This window comes from Phragmites australis, chromosome 6, assembly GCF_958298935.1.
Source record: "Phragmites australis chromosome 6, lpPhrAust1.1, whole genome shotgun sequence".
NCBI classification, from domain to species: Eukaryota; Viridiplantae; Streptophyta; class Magnoliopsida; order Poales; family Poaceae; genus Phragmites; species Phragmites australis.
Genome location: NC_084926.1, coordinates 45,062,360 through 45,076,704, shown reverse-complemented (window position 1 = coordinate 45,076,704; position 14,345 = coordinate 45,062,360). Strand labels below are relative to the sequence as shown.

The 14,345-nt window shown below is 49.8% G+C and overlaps 3 protein-coding genes across 9 annotated transcripts; 1 reads left to right on the top strand and 2 right to left on the bottom strand.

The window, feature by feature from the left end:
- The first annotated feature begins 173 nt into the window (after positions 1 to 173).
- On the top strand, positions 174 to 1,979 carry LOC133922854 (probable inactive linolenate hydroperoxide lyase). Its single transcript, XM_062368370.1, has one exon. It carries the CDS (start codon positions 332 to 334, stop codon positions 1,787 to 1,789), a length of 1,458 nt encoding a protein of 485 aa, XP_062224354.1. The 5' UTR covers positions 174 to 331; the 3' UTR covers positions 1,790 to 1,979.
- Positions 1,980 to 3,116: 1,137 nt separating this feature from the next.
- LOC133922852 (large ribosomal subunit protein mL102 (rPPR5)-like) lies at positions 3,117 to 7,436 on the bottom strand. 2 transcript variants are annotated; one of them, XM_062368362.1, is made up of 2 exons: positions 7,315 to 7,436; positions 3,117 to 6,942 (listed from the first exon to the last, which is right to left on the bottom strand). In XM_062368362.1, the coding sequence occupies exon 2, from the start codon at positions 6,720 to 6,722 to the stop codon at positions 4,500 to 4,502; it is 2,223 nt and encodes a 740-aa protein (XP_062224346.1). In that variant the 5' UTR covers positions 6,723 to 6,942; positions 7,315 to 7,436; the 3' UTR covers positions 3,117 to 4,499. The 2 variants fall into 2 exon arrangements, with proteins under 2 accessions (XP_062224346.1, XP_062224347.1); XM_062368363.1 differs by having other exon boundaries at positions 3,117 to 6,934; positions 7,315 to 7,425.
- A 92-nt stretch (positions 7,437 to 7,528) lies between these two features.
- LOC133922853 (receptor-like serine/threonine-protein kinase NCRK) lies at positions 7,529 to 14,158 on the bottom strand. Of its 6 annotated transcripts, XM_062368369.1 has the most exons (11): positions 13,900 to 14,158; positions 13,089 to 13,256; positions 10,513 to 10,641; positions 10,261 to 10,386; positions 10,066 to 10,185; positions 9,701 to 9,958; positions 9,321 to 9,562; positions 8,885 to 9,184; positions 8,548 to 8,787; positions 8,219 to 8,458; positions 7,529 to 8,113 (listed from the first exon to the last, which is right to left on the bottom strand). In XM_062368369.1, the coding sequence occupies exons 3-11, from the start codon at positions 10,580 to 10,582 to the stop codon at positions 7,772 to 7,774; spliced, it is 1,938 nt and encodes a 645-aa protein (XP_062224353.1). In that variant the 5' UTR covers positions 10,583 to 10,641; positions 13,089 to 13,256; positions 13,900 to 14,158; the 3' UTR covers positions 7,529 to 7,771. The 6 variants fall into 6 exon arrangements, with proteins under 6 accessions (XP_062224353.1, XP_062224351.1, XP_062224348.1 ...); XM_062368367.1 differs by lacking the exon at positions 13,089 to 13,256 and having other exon boundaries at positions 13,900 to 14,156; XM_062368364.1 differs by lacking the exons at positions 13,089 to 13,256; positions 13,900 to 14,158 and adding an exon at positions 10,723 to 11,324.
- Between the last annotated feature and the right edge of the window lie 187 nt (positions 14,159 to 14,345).

Here is a 14,345-nt window from a genome sequence, read left to right as displayed (position 1 = left end):
TAGGACTGTATATCTAGATTGTTGCCATGATCACTGCTGGAAGCCATTGGGCTTCATCCCTGATAATGGGGGTGCTTCGAGGACCGGTTTATTTGCGGGGTGATTGCTTATAGGTAGAAAAACGTGCTTAAGTTTGCTTTAGGTCTTTGAAGTGTGCTAACAAGGTAGTTGAACATTTGAAGCACCAACTTGCAGTAAACGTGCTACTGTGTCAGTGCGCCTCGGCTCCGCATGTGTTGAATTGCGCGCGCTCCATCACTTCATTTGCGAGCGAGGCGCGCGCACCACCACACACGCACGGGAGATAGCAACCACGTTGCATTTGATAGCCATGCTGCCGTCCTTCTCGCCGGCGGCCACCGCCTCCCCGCCGCGCCCGATACCGGGCAGCCACGGTCCGCCGGTGCTCGGCCCCCTCCGTGACCGCCTCGACTACTTCTGGTTCCAAAGCCGCGACGAGTTCTTTAGCCGCCGCGCCGCCGCGCACCGTAGCACCGTCTTCCGCACCAACATCCCGCCCACCTTCCCCTTCTTCCTCGGCATGGACCCGCGCGTGGTCGCCGTCGTCGACGCCGCCGCCTTCACCGCGCTCTTCGACCCCGCCCTCGTCGACAAGCGCGACATCCTCATCGGCCCCTACAACCCTGGCCCCGGCTTCACCGGCGGCACCCGCGTCGGCGTCTTCCTCGACACCGAGGAGCCCGAGCACGAGCGCACCAAGGCCTTCACCATGGACCTCCTCCACCGCAGCGCCCGCACCTGGGCCGCCGAGTTCCGCGCCGGCGTCGACGGCATGCTCGACACCGTCGAGGCCGACCTCGCCAAGGCCAAAGGCGACAACCCCTCCGCCAGCTTCATCTTCCCGCTGCAGCAATGCATCTTCCGCTTCCTCTGCAAGGCGCTCGTCGGTGCCGACCCGGCGGCCGACTCACTCGTGGACAGGTTCGGCTACCTCATCCTCGACATATGGCTGGCCCTGCAGATCGTGCCCACGCAGAAGATCGGCGTCATCCAGCCGCTGGAGGAGCTGCTCATCCACTCCTTCCCCCTGCCGTCCTTCATCATCAGTCCCGGCTACAACCTGCTCTACCGCTTCGTCGAGAAGCACGGCGCCGATGCCGTCTCACTCGCCGAGAAGGAGCACGGCATCGCCAAGAAGGACGCCATCAACAACGTCCTCTTCGTGCTGGGATTCAACGCGTTCGGCGGCTTCTCGGTGTTCCTGCCGTCCCTGATCAGCGAGATCGGCCAGGCCGGGGACCCGACCGGGCTGCGGCCGCGTCTGAGGGAGGAGGTGCGGCGGGTGCTGGACTCCCGCGGGGGCGACGCCGATGTCGGGTTCTCGACGGTGAGGGAGATGCCGCTGGTGCGGTCGACGGTGAGGGAGGTGCTCCGGCTGAATCCACCGGTGCCGCTACAGTTCGGGCGCGCTCGCAAGGACTTCGTACTCCGGTCGCACGGCGGGGCGTTCTCGGTGAGCAAGGGCGAGGTGCTGTGCGGGTACCAGCCGCTGGCGATGCGGGACCCGGAGGTGTTCGACAGGTCCGAGGAGTTCGTGCCGGACAGGTTCCTCGGCGAAAAGGGCGAGGCACTGCTGCAGTACCTGTACTGGTCCAACGGGCCGGAGACCGCGCAGCCAGCTCCCCGGAACAAGCAGTGCGCCGCCAAGGAGGCCGTCGTGGACACCGCGTGCATGCTCATCGCCGAGCTCTTCAGGCGGTACGACGACTTCGAGGCCGATGGCACGTCGTTCACCAAGCTCGAGAAGCGGCCGCCGTCGACGAGCTAGCTACCTGATGACCCAGTGAACGTACGGCAGCTGGTAAATTAACAAGAGAAAAAGTACTTAGGTGCATTCTCAGCTGGTAAATAAACACGCCTGATTTTTGTTTTCACAAGTCTAATGATTCGATTTTTGTGACCAATGTATTTGTGTGGAGATGAATGCGCCAATAATAAATACGTGCATATCAACTGTATTTATGATGTTTTTCTTATTTTTTTCTCAGGCGTACATGCACAACAAAAATTAGCATTCATCTCTAGAAATAGGGACGTCCTATAATTCAGGTGTCTGAATTTCAGTATTTTCGTGGTCGATGCACAGGAGCCGTTGGATGGCAATCGGATGCATAGCATTCCTTGGAACCTTGGTACTGTTCATATCCCACCTCTGTCTCGTCACTCTCTTGCTCGCTCGAGTCGGCAGCGACTCCCCTCACTCCCCTGTCCCGCCCTCCTACCATCTCCGGCAGTTGTACCATCGCTAAATCCATCTTTGCCTCTCTCCGTCACGTTAACCGCTCTATTTTTATCACCCCTATTGTCAACCCTACCCACCAACGATCTTCCACCACTGCAAACCTTCAGCCTTGCTGTCTCGCCCTTCGCATACTATCACCATCGGGACACCCTGCTCCCCAAGCATCCCTCTAAGCACTAGGACACCACTCAACCCCGCTTGAACCCTAAGACAGCGGGTAGAGACAAAGATGGAGGCGAACCGTCGATTGTGATATACGCGTTTTTCAGCCGAACAAAAAATAGGTGTGGCAAAAATATCATCCCACCTTGCCGTGGATCAGAGGAGAGATGGCAAGGAACACGAGGGGAGTAAGAACAAGAGACGAGCGATGATTTGCTTGGGCTTGTCCCTTGCGATTGGTAGTGTCAACACGAGAGAGTGACGCACGCCTGTTCAGCCCCTCTGAGACGCGGGAATCTTGCATTTTACACGCATAATTTCACGGATCCCAGTTTGTATTTCAGTCAGGACGTTAGTTTAAATACACCGATAGTTACACGCATCCAGGCAGGCGTGTGGAGTGGACTCGCCGGGCTCTCACTCAAGCCTAATCCATCCAGCTCTCGCATGTGTGGGTGCTGACAAATCTCTCCTGTCCTGTAGGACGAGACTACGTATGGAGCCCGTGCTGCTGTTGCCAGGGGTCCATCACAATTCGCACTCTCTGAAAGCTAGCATGGACGACGAAATATCTCGTGAGATTGTGGCGCCAGGTCCCAAATTCACTTGGTAGAACAGTGTACTGTACCATCGTCTATCATGCACAAGGTGTGTGTGGGTGCTGATGCAGATGAAACTAACAGAGCAATAGTACTAACAAGCTACAACCAGACAACTCTCGTCCAGGTGTAGGTGATGCAGATATATTTCTTCCTGAAAAATCCGATTCCAGAAATGGAAGTGTCGAAACGAAGAGAGGAGCAAAACCAATAGTATCAGGACTCATGCAACTCCCAGAGGTGGAAAGGGTGGAAGACAAGGGGCTGCAAGTGCCAGAAAAAATGAGCTGAAAGAATTTGTCTGTTCAGGAATCACAACTAAAAATAGTGGCACTACGAGACTACATTATGAAAACGACAATGAAAATGATCCATTGAACATATAAAAAAAAACACGAAAGGAAAACAGTGTGGAAGGGCAAGACATGGAACAGCACCACTCCAACTTCTTGCAAGCAAAAAATGACTAGAAAAAAAAAATAAAAAATCACGCCTGGCACTGGCAGGAATTGCCATACTGAATCTTGAAATGGTTATAAAGTTATGACTGACCAGCATGGTTCATATTTTGCTTCGCTAGTCAACTCTGGCATGACCAGAAAAGGAACAGATAAGAGGACGGTAAGCAGAATATAACATGAAGACATCATCGAATGGATATTGAAACAAAGATGGGTCTAGCTATACATCCAAAACTGTAGCTACCCTTGCAAACACACAAGAGGAGAGCAATTTGAGCATGTATACTTGCATACTATTATTACAAACAAAGTAATACAGCACAAGCTGAACTTGTCTGTAACCTGAGAACCAAACTTGAAAAATGGCCAAAACTGAATGATGGTCACAGCAAAGTTGTTAGACTGGAATGCAACAAAAATGGTATGAAAATAGTGCTGAAACGATGCCTTCGAGGTGCAATGTTGGCCATTTTGTACTATAGACTATGGAGTTAGGCGGCAAATCGAGAATAAAAAGCTAACACTTAACAAAAAAGGATAGAATGACAGTTCACAAATCTAGCAAACCATATAGGGCATGTAACGAAACAAAAGAGACTCCGATATGCATGTCATCTATCATCAGTCTCCATGAAATAAATGAGGGAATTTTAACCAATAAAAGATTGAAAAACATGGAGTAACTCCTTGGCTTCAAGCCAAAACTAAAACCTTAAGTTTTTTTTTGTTTTTTTGTTAGAGCCACTAAAAACCACCGCAGAACATCATCTTAAAGTTATGATTGCTCAGTTTAGCACCAAAATTCATGAAAGGAAATACACCTTTGTGGATTATTGAATATGTTTTCCTCACTAAGAAATGGCACAGAATAAATCAGGATTCTGCGAAAAGAAAGTAAGTGTACCTGCTGCCTCATAGGATAAAAATCCCCACTTGACCAACAGCTCAAGAAGCAGTGGTAAAAAGAAAGAAATAACATCTTTCTTCGTCAAGTAAAAAAGAAGATAGATTGTTTTACGCACCCATAGCAACCCTTTTGCCCTTCTTGGATGTTGATGGTGCATTCTCCATCAAGATCCTAGACAAAATATCTGCTTGCTTTGAGTACCCTTCAGATTTTAAGCTCTCGAGCAAAGCATCACAACCTTTCTGGTCCACAACACCACCTTTGTTCTTGATCTTGCAAAGCATGGAGTATGCGGGCAATGTCTTTTCCTCAGTGTACAGGGCCTCAAGAACTCTGTCATAGGTCGAGAAGCCAACATCAAAGTCCCTGTCCAACGCAAAATCAGCCAGCTTCTGTGCCTCCATGACTCTATCGTTCTCACAAAGGCCGACCAGCAACTTATCTAGATCAGGCATACATCCATTTTCTACCATCAGATTGACGCGGCCGATCGCCTCCTCCACATGGCCCCTCATGAAGAGAGTTTCCAAGATCTTATGTGCGATGTCCATGTTCTCTGTAACCCTTTTCTCGATCATGCTCTTCAAGACCCTGCTTGCAGTCTGAACCCGACCATCATTGAAGAGCGCCACCATGACAGACTTGAACAGAGAAGGGCTCGGCAGGTGACCCTGCTCCATCATGCTGTCTAGTGCTATCTTTGCATCAGCTGGCTCATTCTTCTTCAGGAAGCTGTTAACGAGCAGTGCATGTGATTCAGGGTCAGTTGGGATACCACGACGAGCCATAATGGTGAGAATCTCCTGCGCCGCCTCCGGCACGCCTTCCTTTGCATGCCCACGGATAAGATTATTAAATGCAACCTTGTCATCTACACCTTTCTTCATCAGCTGCCTGAAGAATGTCTCAGCCTTGTTGGTGCTTCCATTGTTGCACAAATGCTCAATCACTGGGTTATAAGCCGACGCTTCGAGCACAGGACTCTTTGGGCTCAGTAGTGTGCCCTTCTCCATAAGCTCATCTAGCACCTCAACAGCACTATCAAACTTCCGGCCTGCGCACAAGCCTTCCATCAACACCCCATACTGTCTCAGATCCACCAGAACATGCTTGAACTTCCCGCTCTTTCGGTGCACCTCCAATGCCCCATCCAGGTCTCCAGCTCTGCACAGCGTTGTCACAAGCCTCAAAAAGACCGACTTGTCCTTTGGCGTGAGCCGGCGCTCCGCCATGTTGTCTATGGCCTTCTGGGCCTCCGCCACCTTCCCCTGATCATCACAAAGCCCTGGCATCAACGCAGCAAACGTCTTCTCGCTCAATCTCACACCCTTCTCGCCCATCTCCGTGAACAACCCCACTGCCTCCTCCACCTTACCTGATGCCACATATCCCCTGATCATGACATTGTACGACACTGAGTTCCGCTCGATCCCTGCACCAGTCATTTCGTCAAACACCTTGCGTGCACTCTCCAGATCACCGGCCCGCACCCAAGCATTGAGCAGGGTGTTGTAAGTCGTCACATCAGGTGTCACCCCATGACCTTTCATGTCCCCGAACACCCTCACGGCGGACTCCATCTTCTTGCACAGGCCAAACCCCCAGATCAATGTGTTGTAGGTGGACACGTCCGGGGCGACGCCATCCGCGATCATGGCGTTGTAGATCCGCCTGGCCATGGCCTCGCGGCCGCGGCAGAGTATGGCCTTTAAGACGGCGTTGTAGGATAGCGCGGTGCGGGGGATACCGAGGTCGGGCATCATCCGGAACAGCTTGACGGCCTCCTGGGGGATGGCGGCCTTGCCGTATGCTGCGATGAGCGCGGCGAGGGTGGCCTCGTCGGGCGCGATGGAGAAGGACGGCATGGTGTCGAGGAGGAGGCAGCGGGCGTGGTTGAGCATGCGGCGGGAGGCGAGGATCGGAACGAGGAGCGCGAAGGTGGCGGGCTCCGGGCGGAAACCCGCGCGGCGGTAGGCGAAGCGGAAGAATTGGAGCGCCAGGTCGGCGCGTCCGGTTGCGGCGGCGCCGGAGATGACGCCGTGGACGAGCGGCGCGTCGAGGGAGGGCGAGTGCAGGCGGATGGAGGTCTCGAGGCGCGTTGTCCACGGGCGGCGCCGGATCATGTGGAGGATCGTCTCGTGGAGGGGCTCCTCGCGGCGGGGCAGGTTGGGGGCCGCCGCCCCCTCCACGGCCTCCTCCGTGGCTTGCTCCGGGGTCTCGACCGCTGCGGCGGGGGTCTCGAGGGTGGAAGTGCATAGAGCATGGCGGGCGAGAGGGGTGGGATTGCGGGAGAGGAGCGGGAAGGGGAGGCGGAGGTGGCGGCGCGCCATGGCTGCTGCGGAGGTGGGTGCGGCGCGGGGAGGAGACGAGCGAGGGTTTAGCCTGCCGAGCTGTTTCGTGTGTGCTGGGCATGGGCTGGTCGATCTGGGCCGTTCGCCTCAGTTTCGATGGCCATCGACGACCGAGTTGGGCTGTGCTATGTGTGGATCGGCCGGGGTTCCCCTCTCTCTCGTTGGAGGCCCAAAGCTCACTGCAAGTTTATCTATAATCCTATAAAATTGAGAGTTAGATCCGAATAATCTTTATCGTATATCTTATACAATCAAACGGTCAATAATTAAAATTAGTCCCCATCTCCTCCCCTCTTAATTATTTGAAAACTTCCAATCAATTTAAAAACAAACAATTAATAGACGCTACCAATATTAAAAAGTATTGATACACCATTATTTCATCCCATCTAGGTGCATCCTCAGTATTTTGTTTTTCAATTATTATTTATAGTGAAAATTTGTGGCCCTCATAACAATATTATTGGATTTTACGTGTGTAGAATACGTGTGTGGTTACCGGTGTTTAATAATTCATCAAAAAATCCTCTAAAAAATCACCCAAAAAAAAGAGTTCAAGTTTGATTTTCACCTCGAAAGATGCATTTGTTGCATTTTCACCCAATACGTAGATCTTCGTTGGAGATCCTCACCCAAAGTACTGTTGTTCACGCTGGCGTGTGCGGTGTGGTGTGCCTGTGTTTGCTTATGTGGCCATTCTTCCTCACCCTCCGTGTTGCATTGCCAAGCATATTTGGATCCTATGTGTCCAGTGCTACAGTAGAAAACAGTACCGTCCAAGCACATGGACGCAAAGGTAAAAAAATATATATATATATCGTAACTTGTCTGTACAAAGTCCATGCAGCATCGTCCATAGCTACATTCTACATTCTTCTTCTTCTTGCAGTGTAGGGTAGAGGCATGATGAGGAAGCAGTCCAGAAGCCCTTCTGTCTCTCGAGCTTATTGCTGATGGCACCACTAATCAAAACCACTACTACCTTCTAGTAATACCTAATCGAACCCTCTGATTAATTAATTAATTAATTAACTGAAATATCTCAACATTGCCGGCTGCGTGAACGTCTCCAGCCGGGGCTCCGTCAGGTCCACCGCCTCTAGCTCCTCGTCCGGCGGCGGCCGCCAGCTGCTCCACCCGTGGGGGCTCATCAGCAGCATCCCGTTCACCATCTCGCCAGACACCACCGCACCGGCACAGGCGCCCTTGTTGACAGCGCTCACCCTGTCACCGGGCCAGGACGCACGCCCCGGCGGTGGTGACGGCGGCGCGCACCGCGCTTGTTGCCACTGGACGGACGACGAGCACTCCTGCTGCCTCTCGATGTCATCGGCCTCGGCCTCGCATCTCCCGACGTGAGGCGGCGGCGTCTGCAGGATTAAGCGCAAATGTTTCAGGACCCGTGCCGTGCATGCATGCATAGCACAGCCATAAATGGCACGGCAGCTTCGTTCGCGCATGAGCAGAGTACTGACCGTGAGGTTGAAGGCGGCGGCCATGGGGAGGTTCCGGCGCTTGGCGCCGTGGAGGGGGGCGATGGTGGAGAGCATGTGGACAACCTCGGTCATGGTAGGCCTGGCCTCGGGGTCCCACTGCAGGCACTCCCTCGCCAGGTGCGCCATGATCTGCATCTCCTCCGCCGGGAACCTGCCCTGCAGCGCCGGGTCCGGAAGCTCCGTCACCACCAGCCTGCTGTCCCGCAGCCGCGACGTCGCCTGCATGCCATGTCATTGCCATGTTGATCATTTCAATCTTCATTCATGCAAGGCTTCTGCTGGGTGTGAACGGTTAGCTAGTCACGCACCCAGATGACGAGGCTCTCGTCGGCCCTGGTGGACAACGACTTGTGGATGGGCGGCCGACCGGTGATGAGCTCCAGGATGACGACGCCGAAGCTGAACACATCCGACTTGAGCGACGCCTTGCCCACGATGGCGTACTCCGGCGCGAAGTACCCGAACGTCCCCAGCATCCGCGCGGGGGAGCTCGAGCAGCTCGTCACGCCGTCATTCATCAGGCACTTGGCCATGCCAAGATCAGTGATCTGCACTCAAACAAATTATCTCATGCTACAGGTGAAGCTCATATCAATGCTCAGTAACAATTGATCAGGTCACTGAATCACTGATCACCCCACTCACCTTGGCTCTGAACTTGTCATCCAGTAGGATGTTGGTGGACTTGATGTCACGGTGGAGGATGCGTGGCGCGGCCGCCTCGTGCAGGTACTCCAGCCCCCTCGCGGCGCCGAGCGCCACGCTCACCCGGGTCTGCCAGTCCATCGGCTTCCTCCCTTGCTTCAGGTCCAGGCAGTCCCTAAGGTTGCCATTGGACATGCACTCGAACACCAGAAGTCTCTCCAGCTGCCGGCCTTGGCTCTCCGAGCAGTACCCCAGCAATGGCACCACATGGCAGTGGTTGAGCCTCGACAGTAGCTCGATCTGTGTGCATTGTGATTTGTGAATATCACACACGAGAAAGGAATAAGGAGATGCAATGTCACGTCTTTTATCTTAAAAAAAAAAGATGCAATGGCATGTAAGAGATTGGTCCTTTTTGGTGTCTACAAATGCATACCTCGGATAGGAACTCGTAGTCTTCATCTGCACCTCCGAGGGGCCTAAGCTTCTTCACGGCAACAACTTTGCCATCGCTAAGCTGGCCCCGGTACACCTTGCTTGATCCACCGGCTCCGATAAGATGCTCGTCTGAAAATTTCCCGGTTGCTTGCTCCAACTCTGTGTATGAGAACCGGACGATGATACCTGGGAATGAGGCACCTTCACCCCCACAAATGATAGGACAGCTGCACAGAAACTCTGTAGCAGGAGGTAGAAACAAGAATCAGGGTGTGGCTCTTCACTAGCCTCAGTAAAAACTGGCTGCCCATTTTCAGGCAATTCAGTCAAGTATAACGTCCAAATTTCAGAAAGGGAAAATATATATGTTAAATTTGCCTTTGAGAACACTGAGCCTTGGTTTCAGTTTCGGTTGGGGCAAAGGAGACGATCGATGGCTGATAAGGTTTGATCTGCTGCTCCAGCTGGTGTATTTATCGAAGGAGTACATCTGTGAACGTGGAGAGAGAGCATCCTTGCGGCGAAAGTAGTATACAGTGGTGACAAGGAAAGCAGTAGTGGTGAGAATCACACACACTAGGAGTGTCACTATGACTGTTTTGTTGGAGACATGCCTTTTCCCTTCCTCTGAACTTCCTGAAGATATTAAGCAGACCACATTCAGTAAGCCCAATTTCACTTGAACATTCAGTCCATAATAGAGTTTGCATATCTTAATCAGTAAACAAAATAATAAAGCATACCGGATGTGCAGTTACAGGAAGTGAAGCAACTCCTATCGCGTAATACAGCATGCTCTTCTTTCCAAAGGGCCTTGTCGGAGGTGCATGTGCAATTCCATGATCCCGTACCACCATTTTCATCTGCCACAATCCCCAATTTAGGTACCATTGTGCTGTAATGATATGTTGAAATTGAGAAGCTGCAACTGCCCTAACCTTGTTGGCAATGGCAGGAAGAAGAGCAATTGGAGGACAGGCTGCTGTTAGAGTTTGGTTCACCTAGTGGATGAGCTGCGCATACACATGTCCACCTTGTTGTTTCATTTCCCCCTGTGCTGCCATCTGTACAAAAACTAGTGTGTCAGATATTGTCTCCTTTCATCAGTCATTCCATTCAGTTGATTTTGCAAGCATTGTGTCGCAACAGATATGCGAATATAAGTACATCCATGAGAATGTAGTGCTTACCACACGATGCTACTTGCATCAGAAGAACACAACTGAGGGAGGCCAGGGCAAGTTTCATGTGGAGATCCATCAGTTAGTGCACAAGTTGAGAATGAGGAAAACATCAATAGGCCCTATCCAATGGAAGCTCTGAAAAATAATGATGGAAAAATCAGAAACAGCATGTTTCAAAACATCACTCGTTGATCAAAAAGCAATGAAATACATCACCCAGATACATGCATAGCACTATGAACAAGTACCATCACATTTTGATATTGTTAAACAGCACATGGTTGACTGGCAATAAAGAGTTATGCTACTAATTGTCTCAAATAATAGATAGAGCGGAAAATTAATAAATGCAAATTTAGGAAAAATGGAAGCTTATTACTTGCAGTAAAGCAATACAATGTCACAACTCCACAAGTGACAAATACAAGGCAAATGGTGGCAGAACTTTTTCTTTCAATCGATTATCTTAATGCTAATCAAATCCATAATACTTGCAAACGTGCGACACAGCATGATTTCCTTGAAAGGTCACAGCCAGCCAGAATGTATCAACACCAACAACAGCTGGAAGTACAAGAACAGATCTAATTTGAATTGCCTCGGACAGTATCCTGGTCTGAAAGTAAAACTATAGAGGCAGCAAAGATGAAAGATGGGGAGTGATGGAGTTCTAAGTCCTGACCGACAAAGAGGACAGCTTATATGTAATGCAGGAAATTCTAATGAAGTGTCAAAAGCTATCAACAATAGTTTAACAAATATATGCTTGCTTTTGAAAAAATGTAGCGCATCAATCATTATAATAGCACATTGAGTGCAGCACCTTGCAAGATAGGAGACATCTCAACCTACAGCACTATACACTACGGAAAAGACAAAGTTAGTAGGCCTAAGACGAGACTGCGTGTACTTAGGTGCGACGTTCTAATAGGGTCATTACTCATGAGACACTGGATTAAAACTTAAAAAGGGCATCTGACCTGAGATTTTGGATGCGACATATGCTAAGTATGGAGGTACCAGAGATCTTAGGCTGGATCAGAATAATGAAATCCACCAGGTGCAAGAAGATGGTAGGTTTCCACACCAATTTTTGAATTACTCAAACAGACTATGCAAGATTTTCAACTTATCTTAATGCTTTCAGACACAACGATTTAGAACATTATCCAAAAATGCAAATCTAGAACATGGTGTGTTACCAAATAGGCAAATATCCAAGGAAATCGATCAAAACAGGACAGATTTTGAAAACCAGATCAGGCTAATAGTAACCTACCAGTACAACTCTGCAACCATAACTAGTGCGACTAATAACCATAATCATGACATATAAACTCAACTTCAGCTACTGGATTCTGTCGTCCAAGGACATGACAAACTTCTTGAAGAGACTTTTTTTAGATGACTTCTTGAAGAGATCGATTGTTCAGTCCAATGCCTTGCTTATTCTGATGGTTGCATCCCAACTCTAACAGCACGCTTACTGATGTGCCCCCTGCAGCTACCACTACAGCCCAACGCTTAAAATATACTATTATCTCGGAAGTGGCGCGATCTTTTGGTGGCGCGATCCATCAAAAGAATCATTGAGTGGCTAAATTGGTTACAAGGTATACATCAATGGCATTGTATCTAGACATATAGTAATAAGATTTCTCATGGATCAGAATGCTCCAAATAATTTTCTTGGGTTCGTCAGTTGACCAACTGTTCAGCCTCCATGATCTCTACGTTCAAGTTTATTTTCCCCTTTTTCAGAAAACAATGCTACATGCGCTTCTAAACCTGCAAGCATATTCAAGCAACATGAAGACCCGACCTTCAGATGCAACAAAAATTGTTTCGACCGACATGGACATGGCGAAATAATAAGGCTTAAATGTCTTGTTGATCTAACCTTCTTTTTTAATTTGGGGCCGTGACGGTTAAGCAAGGTAGGTGAACACCAGCAATGCTGGAAAAATAATAAAGAAATTAAGAAATAGATGGTAAGGGCTACTACCTGGCTGGCACCATTTTTTTCAAGGGGGGGAACCCGTTCCATTTTTCAATGCAAAAAGCCGAACACACTAGCCTGATACGTACATGTAACAACAAAATTTGGGTAATCTTCAAATCAGCAACAGAACTGAAGATCAGCTACGGCATGCATACTTCAATTCTGGTGGAACTGGACCCATTATAGCAGGAAGTGTGGCTGGTCTGGCTATCCCTTTCCTCCAATGGCACCAAAGTTTGGTAAGTTGAGAGAGACAGAGAGAGAGAGAGAGAGAGAGAGAGAGAGAGAGAGCATATTGTTTCTCTTTGTCTAACAACTGGCCTTAGTGGCATGATTGGTAGAGTACTGGTAATTTCTACATTTTTATCTTTCAGTAAGGAGCAATGGAGTATAATCATCGCAGAATGAACATAATTTGAATCTGCATTTCCCCTCTCGACTTTGTATCTACTGAAAAAAAGGGCGAAAAACTCACCCACAACGGAACTGCATCGATGACAGAGAATTCCCCAATCTAGACCATTGTATGCGTCCTAATCAGTCTTGGACCGGGAAACATGTGGAGAAGAAATGCAATCACCTGTGAGTCTGTGGCCACATTGGAGAGCTAAATTATCTAGTCCTCTTTTCCATTAAAGAAATGATCATGGCTTAGCTCCCGGTGAAGGAATCATTCTCCGGGTCAAAAAAAGCTACCACTTCTCCTCGAGGAAATTAAACTAGTGGGGGCTGCAGAGGACGAATGATTCTGCAGCGAGAAAGAGGCCAAGGCGGATCAGCAGGTGGCATCATTCTGTCAGAGAGAAACAAAAAGGCCAAAAAGACGAGGAAAGAAAAGGCATCTCCTTGCTGGCTAACCTTAATTTATCCTCTACTAGGCTAAGTTACCATCCAATCCGTCCATCCATTTCTAAAATCTACGGGCAAGATCGAATCTTGAAGCATGGAACTATCCAACAACACTATAATGTGCTGGATGGGGAAATCAATGAAATAACGCGCAATTTCCTTGATGATGAGACAGACATGAGTCATGACTGGTGGAGTGGGTCCTATGATTGGTAACACTGACCAACCAGATCAGAGTTGATAGCTACAGGAAGAGCATGAATGGATACATACATTGTCGGCAGCTTGTCTGAAGTACAATTCTTCCCAAAATAAGAACTTCACTGGAGCTGTACAACTGAATTGACGCAGCACATCTAGTAGAAATACTACTGTCGCTCTGTTTGAGACTTTGAGATGATGTTTCAGCACAAGCAATTCTCAAGGTTCAGTGGCTGGGAAGCTCCCAACTCCCAAGTGCAAAAGAAACAAAAAGAAAAGCAAGCAAGCAAGAAGAGCAGCAACCAGGAAGGGGAGTGAGAGGGGAGGGGAGAAGAAGATACCTCAGTCAGCCACTTGTTCGCCTTCCATGGAGCTCCATCGAGTCGACTCCTTTAGTTCCTCATCTCTCCACTCTCCTCTCTCTGTTTGGAGTGGGAAGAGAGAGAGAGGGAGATTGCGTTGGGACCCTTGGTCTTGTTTTGTGAAAGGAGAGAGAGAGTAGTGCTTTGAATGCACTGTGGAATTGACAATAATAACGAGGGAGGGAAGTGAGGTGAGGCCGTGCAGCATGCACGAGGGTGAGGTGACCAACATCATGACGGATAGTAGCAGTGGAACTGTAGCTTGCGGTGCTACTACTGGTACAAGGCCAGGCCACTAACGTCCTCGCTCACGCACGACACTGCCTCCCTCCGAAGTCCAAATGAATCAATCCAATGGTTCGCAGCGGAGGGAGGCGGTCGGCGGGCGAGCCGAGAGTCCGAGACAACCCATCATGACCATCTCA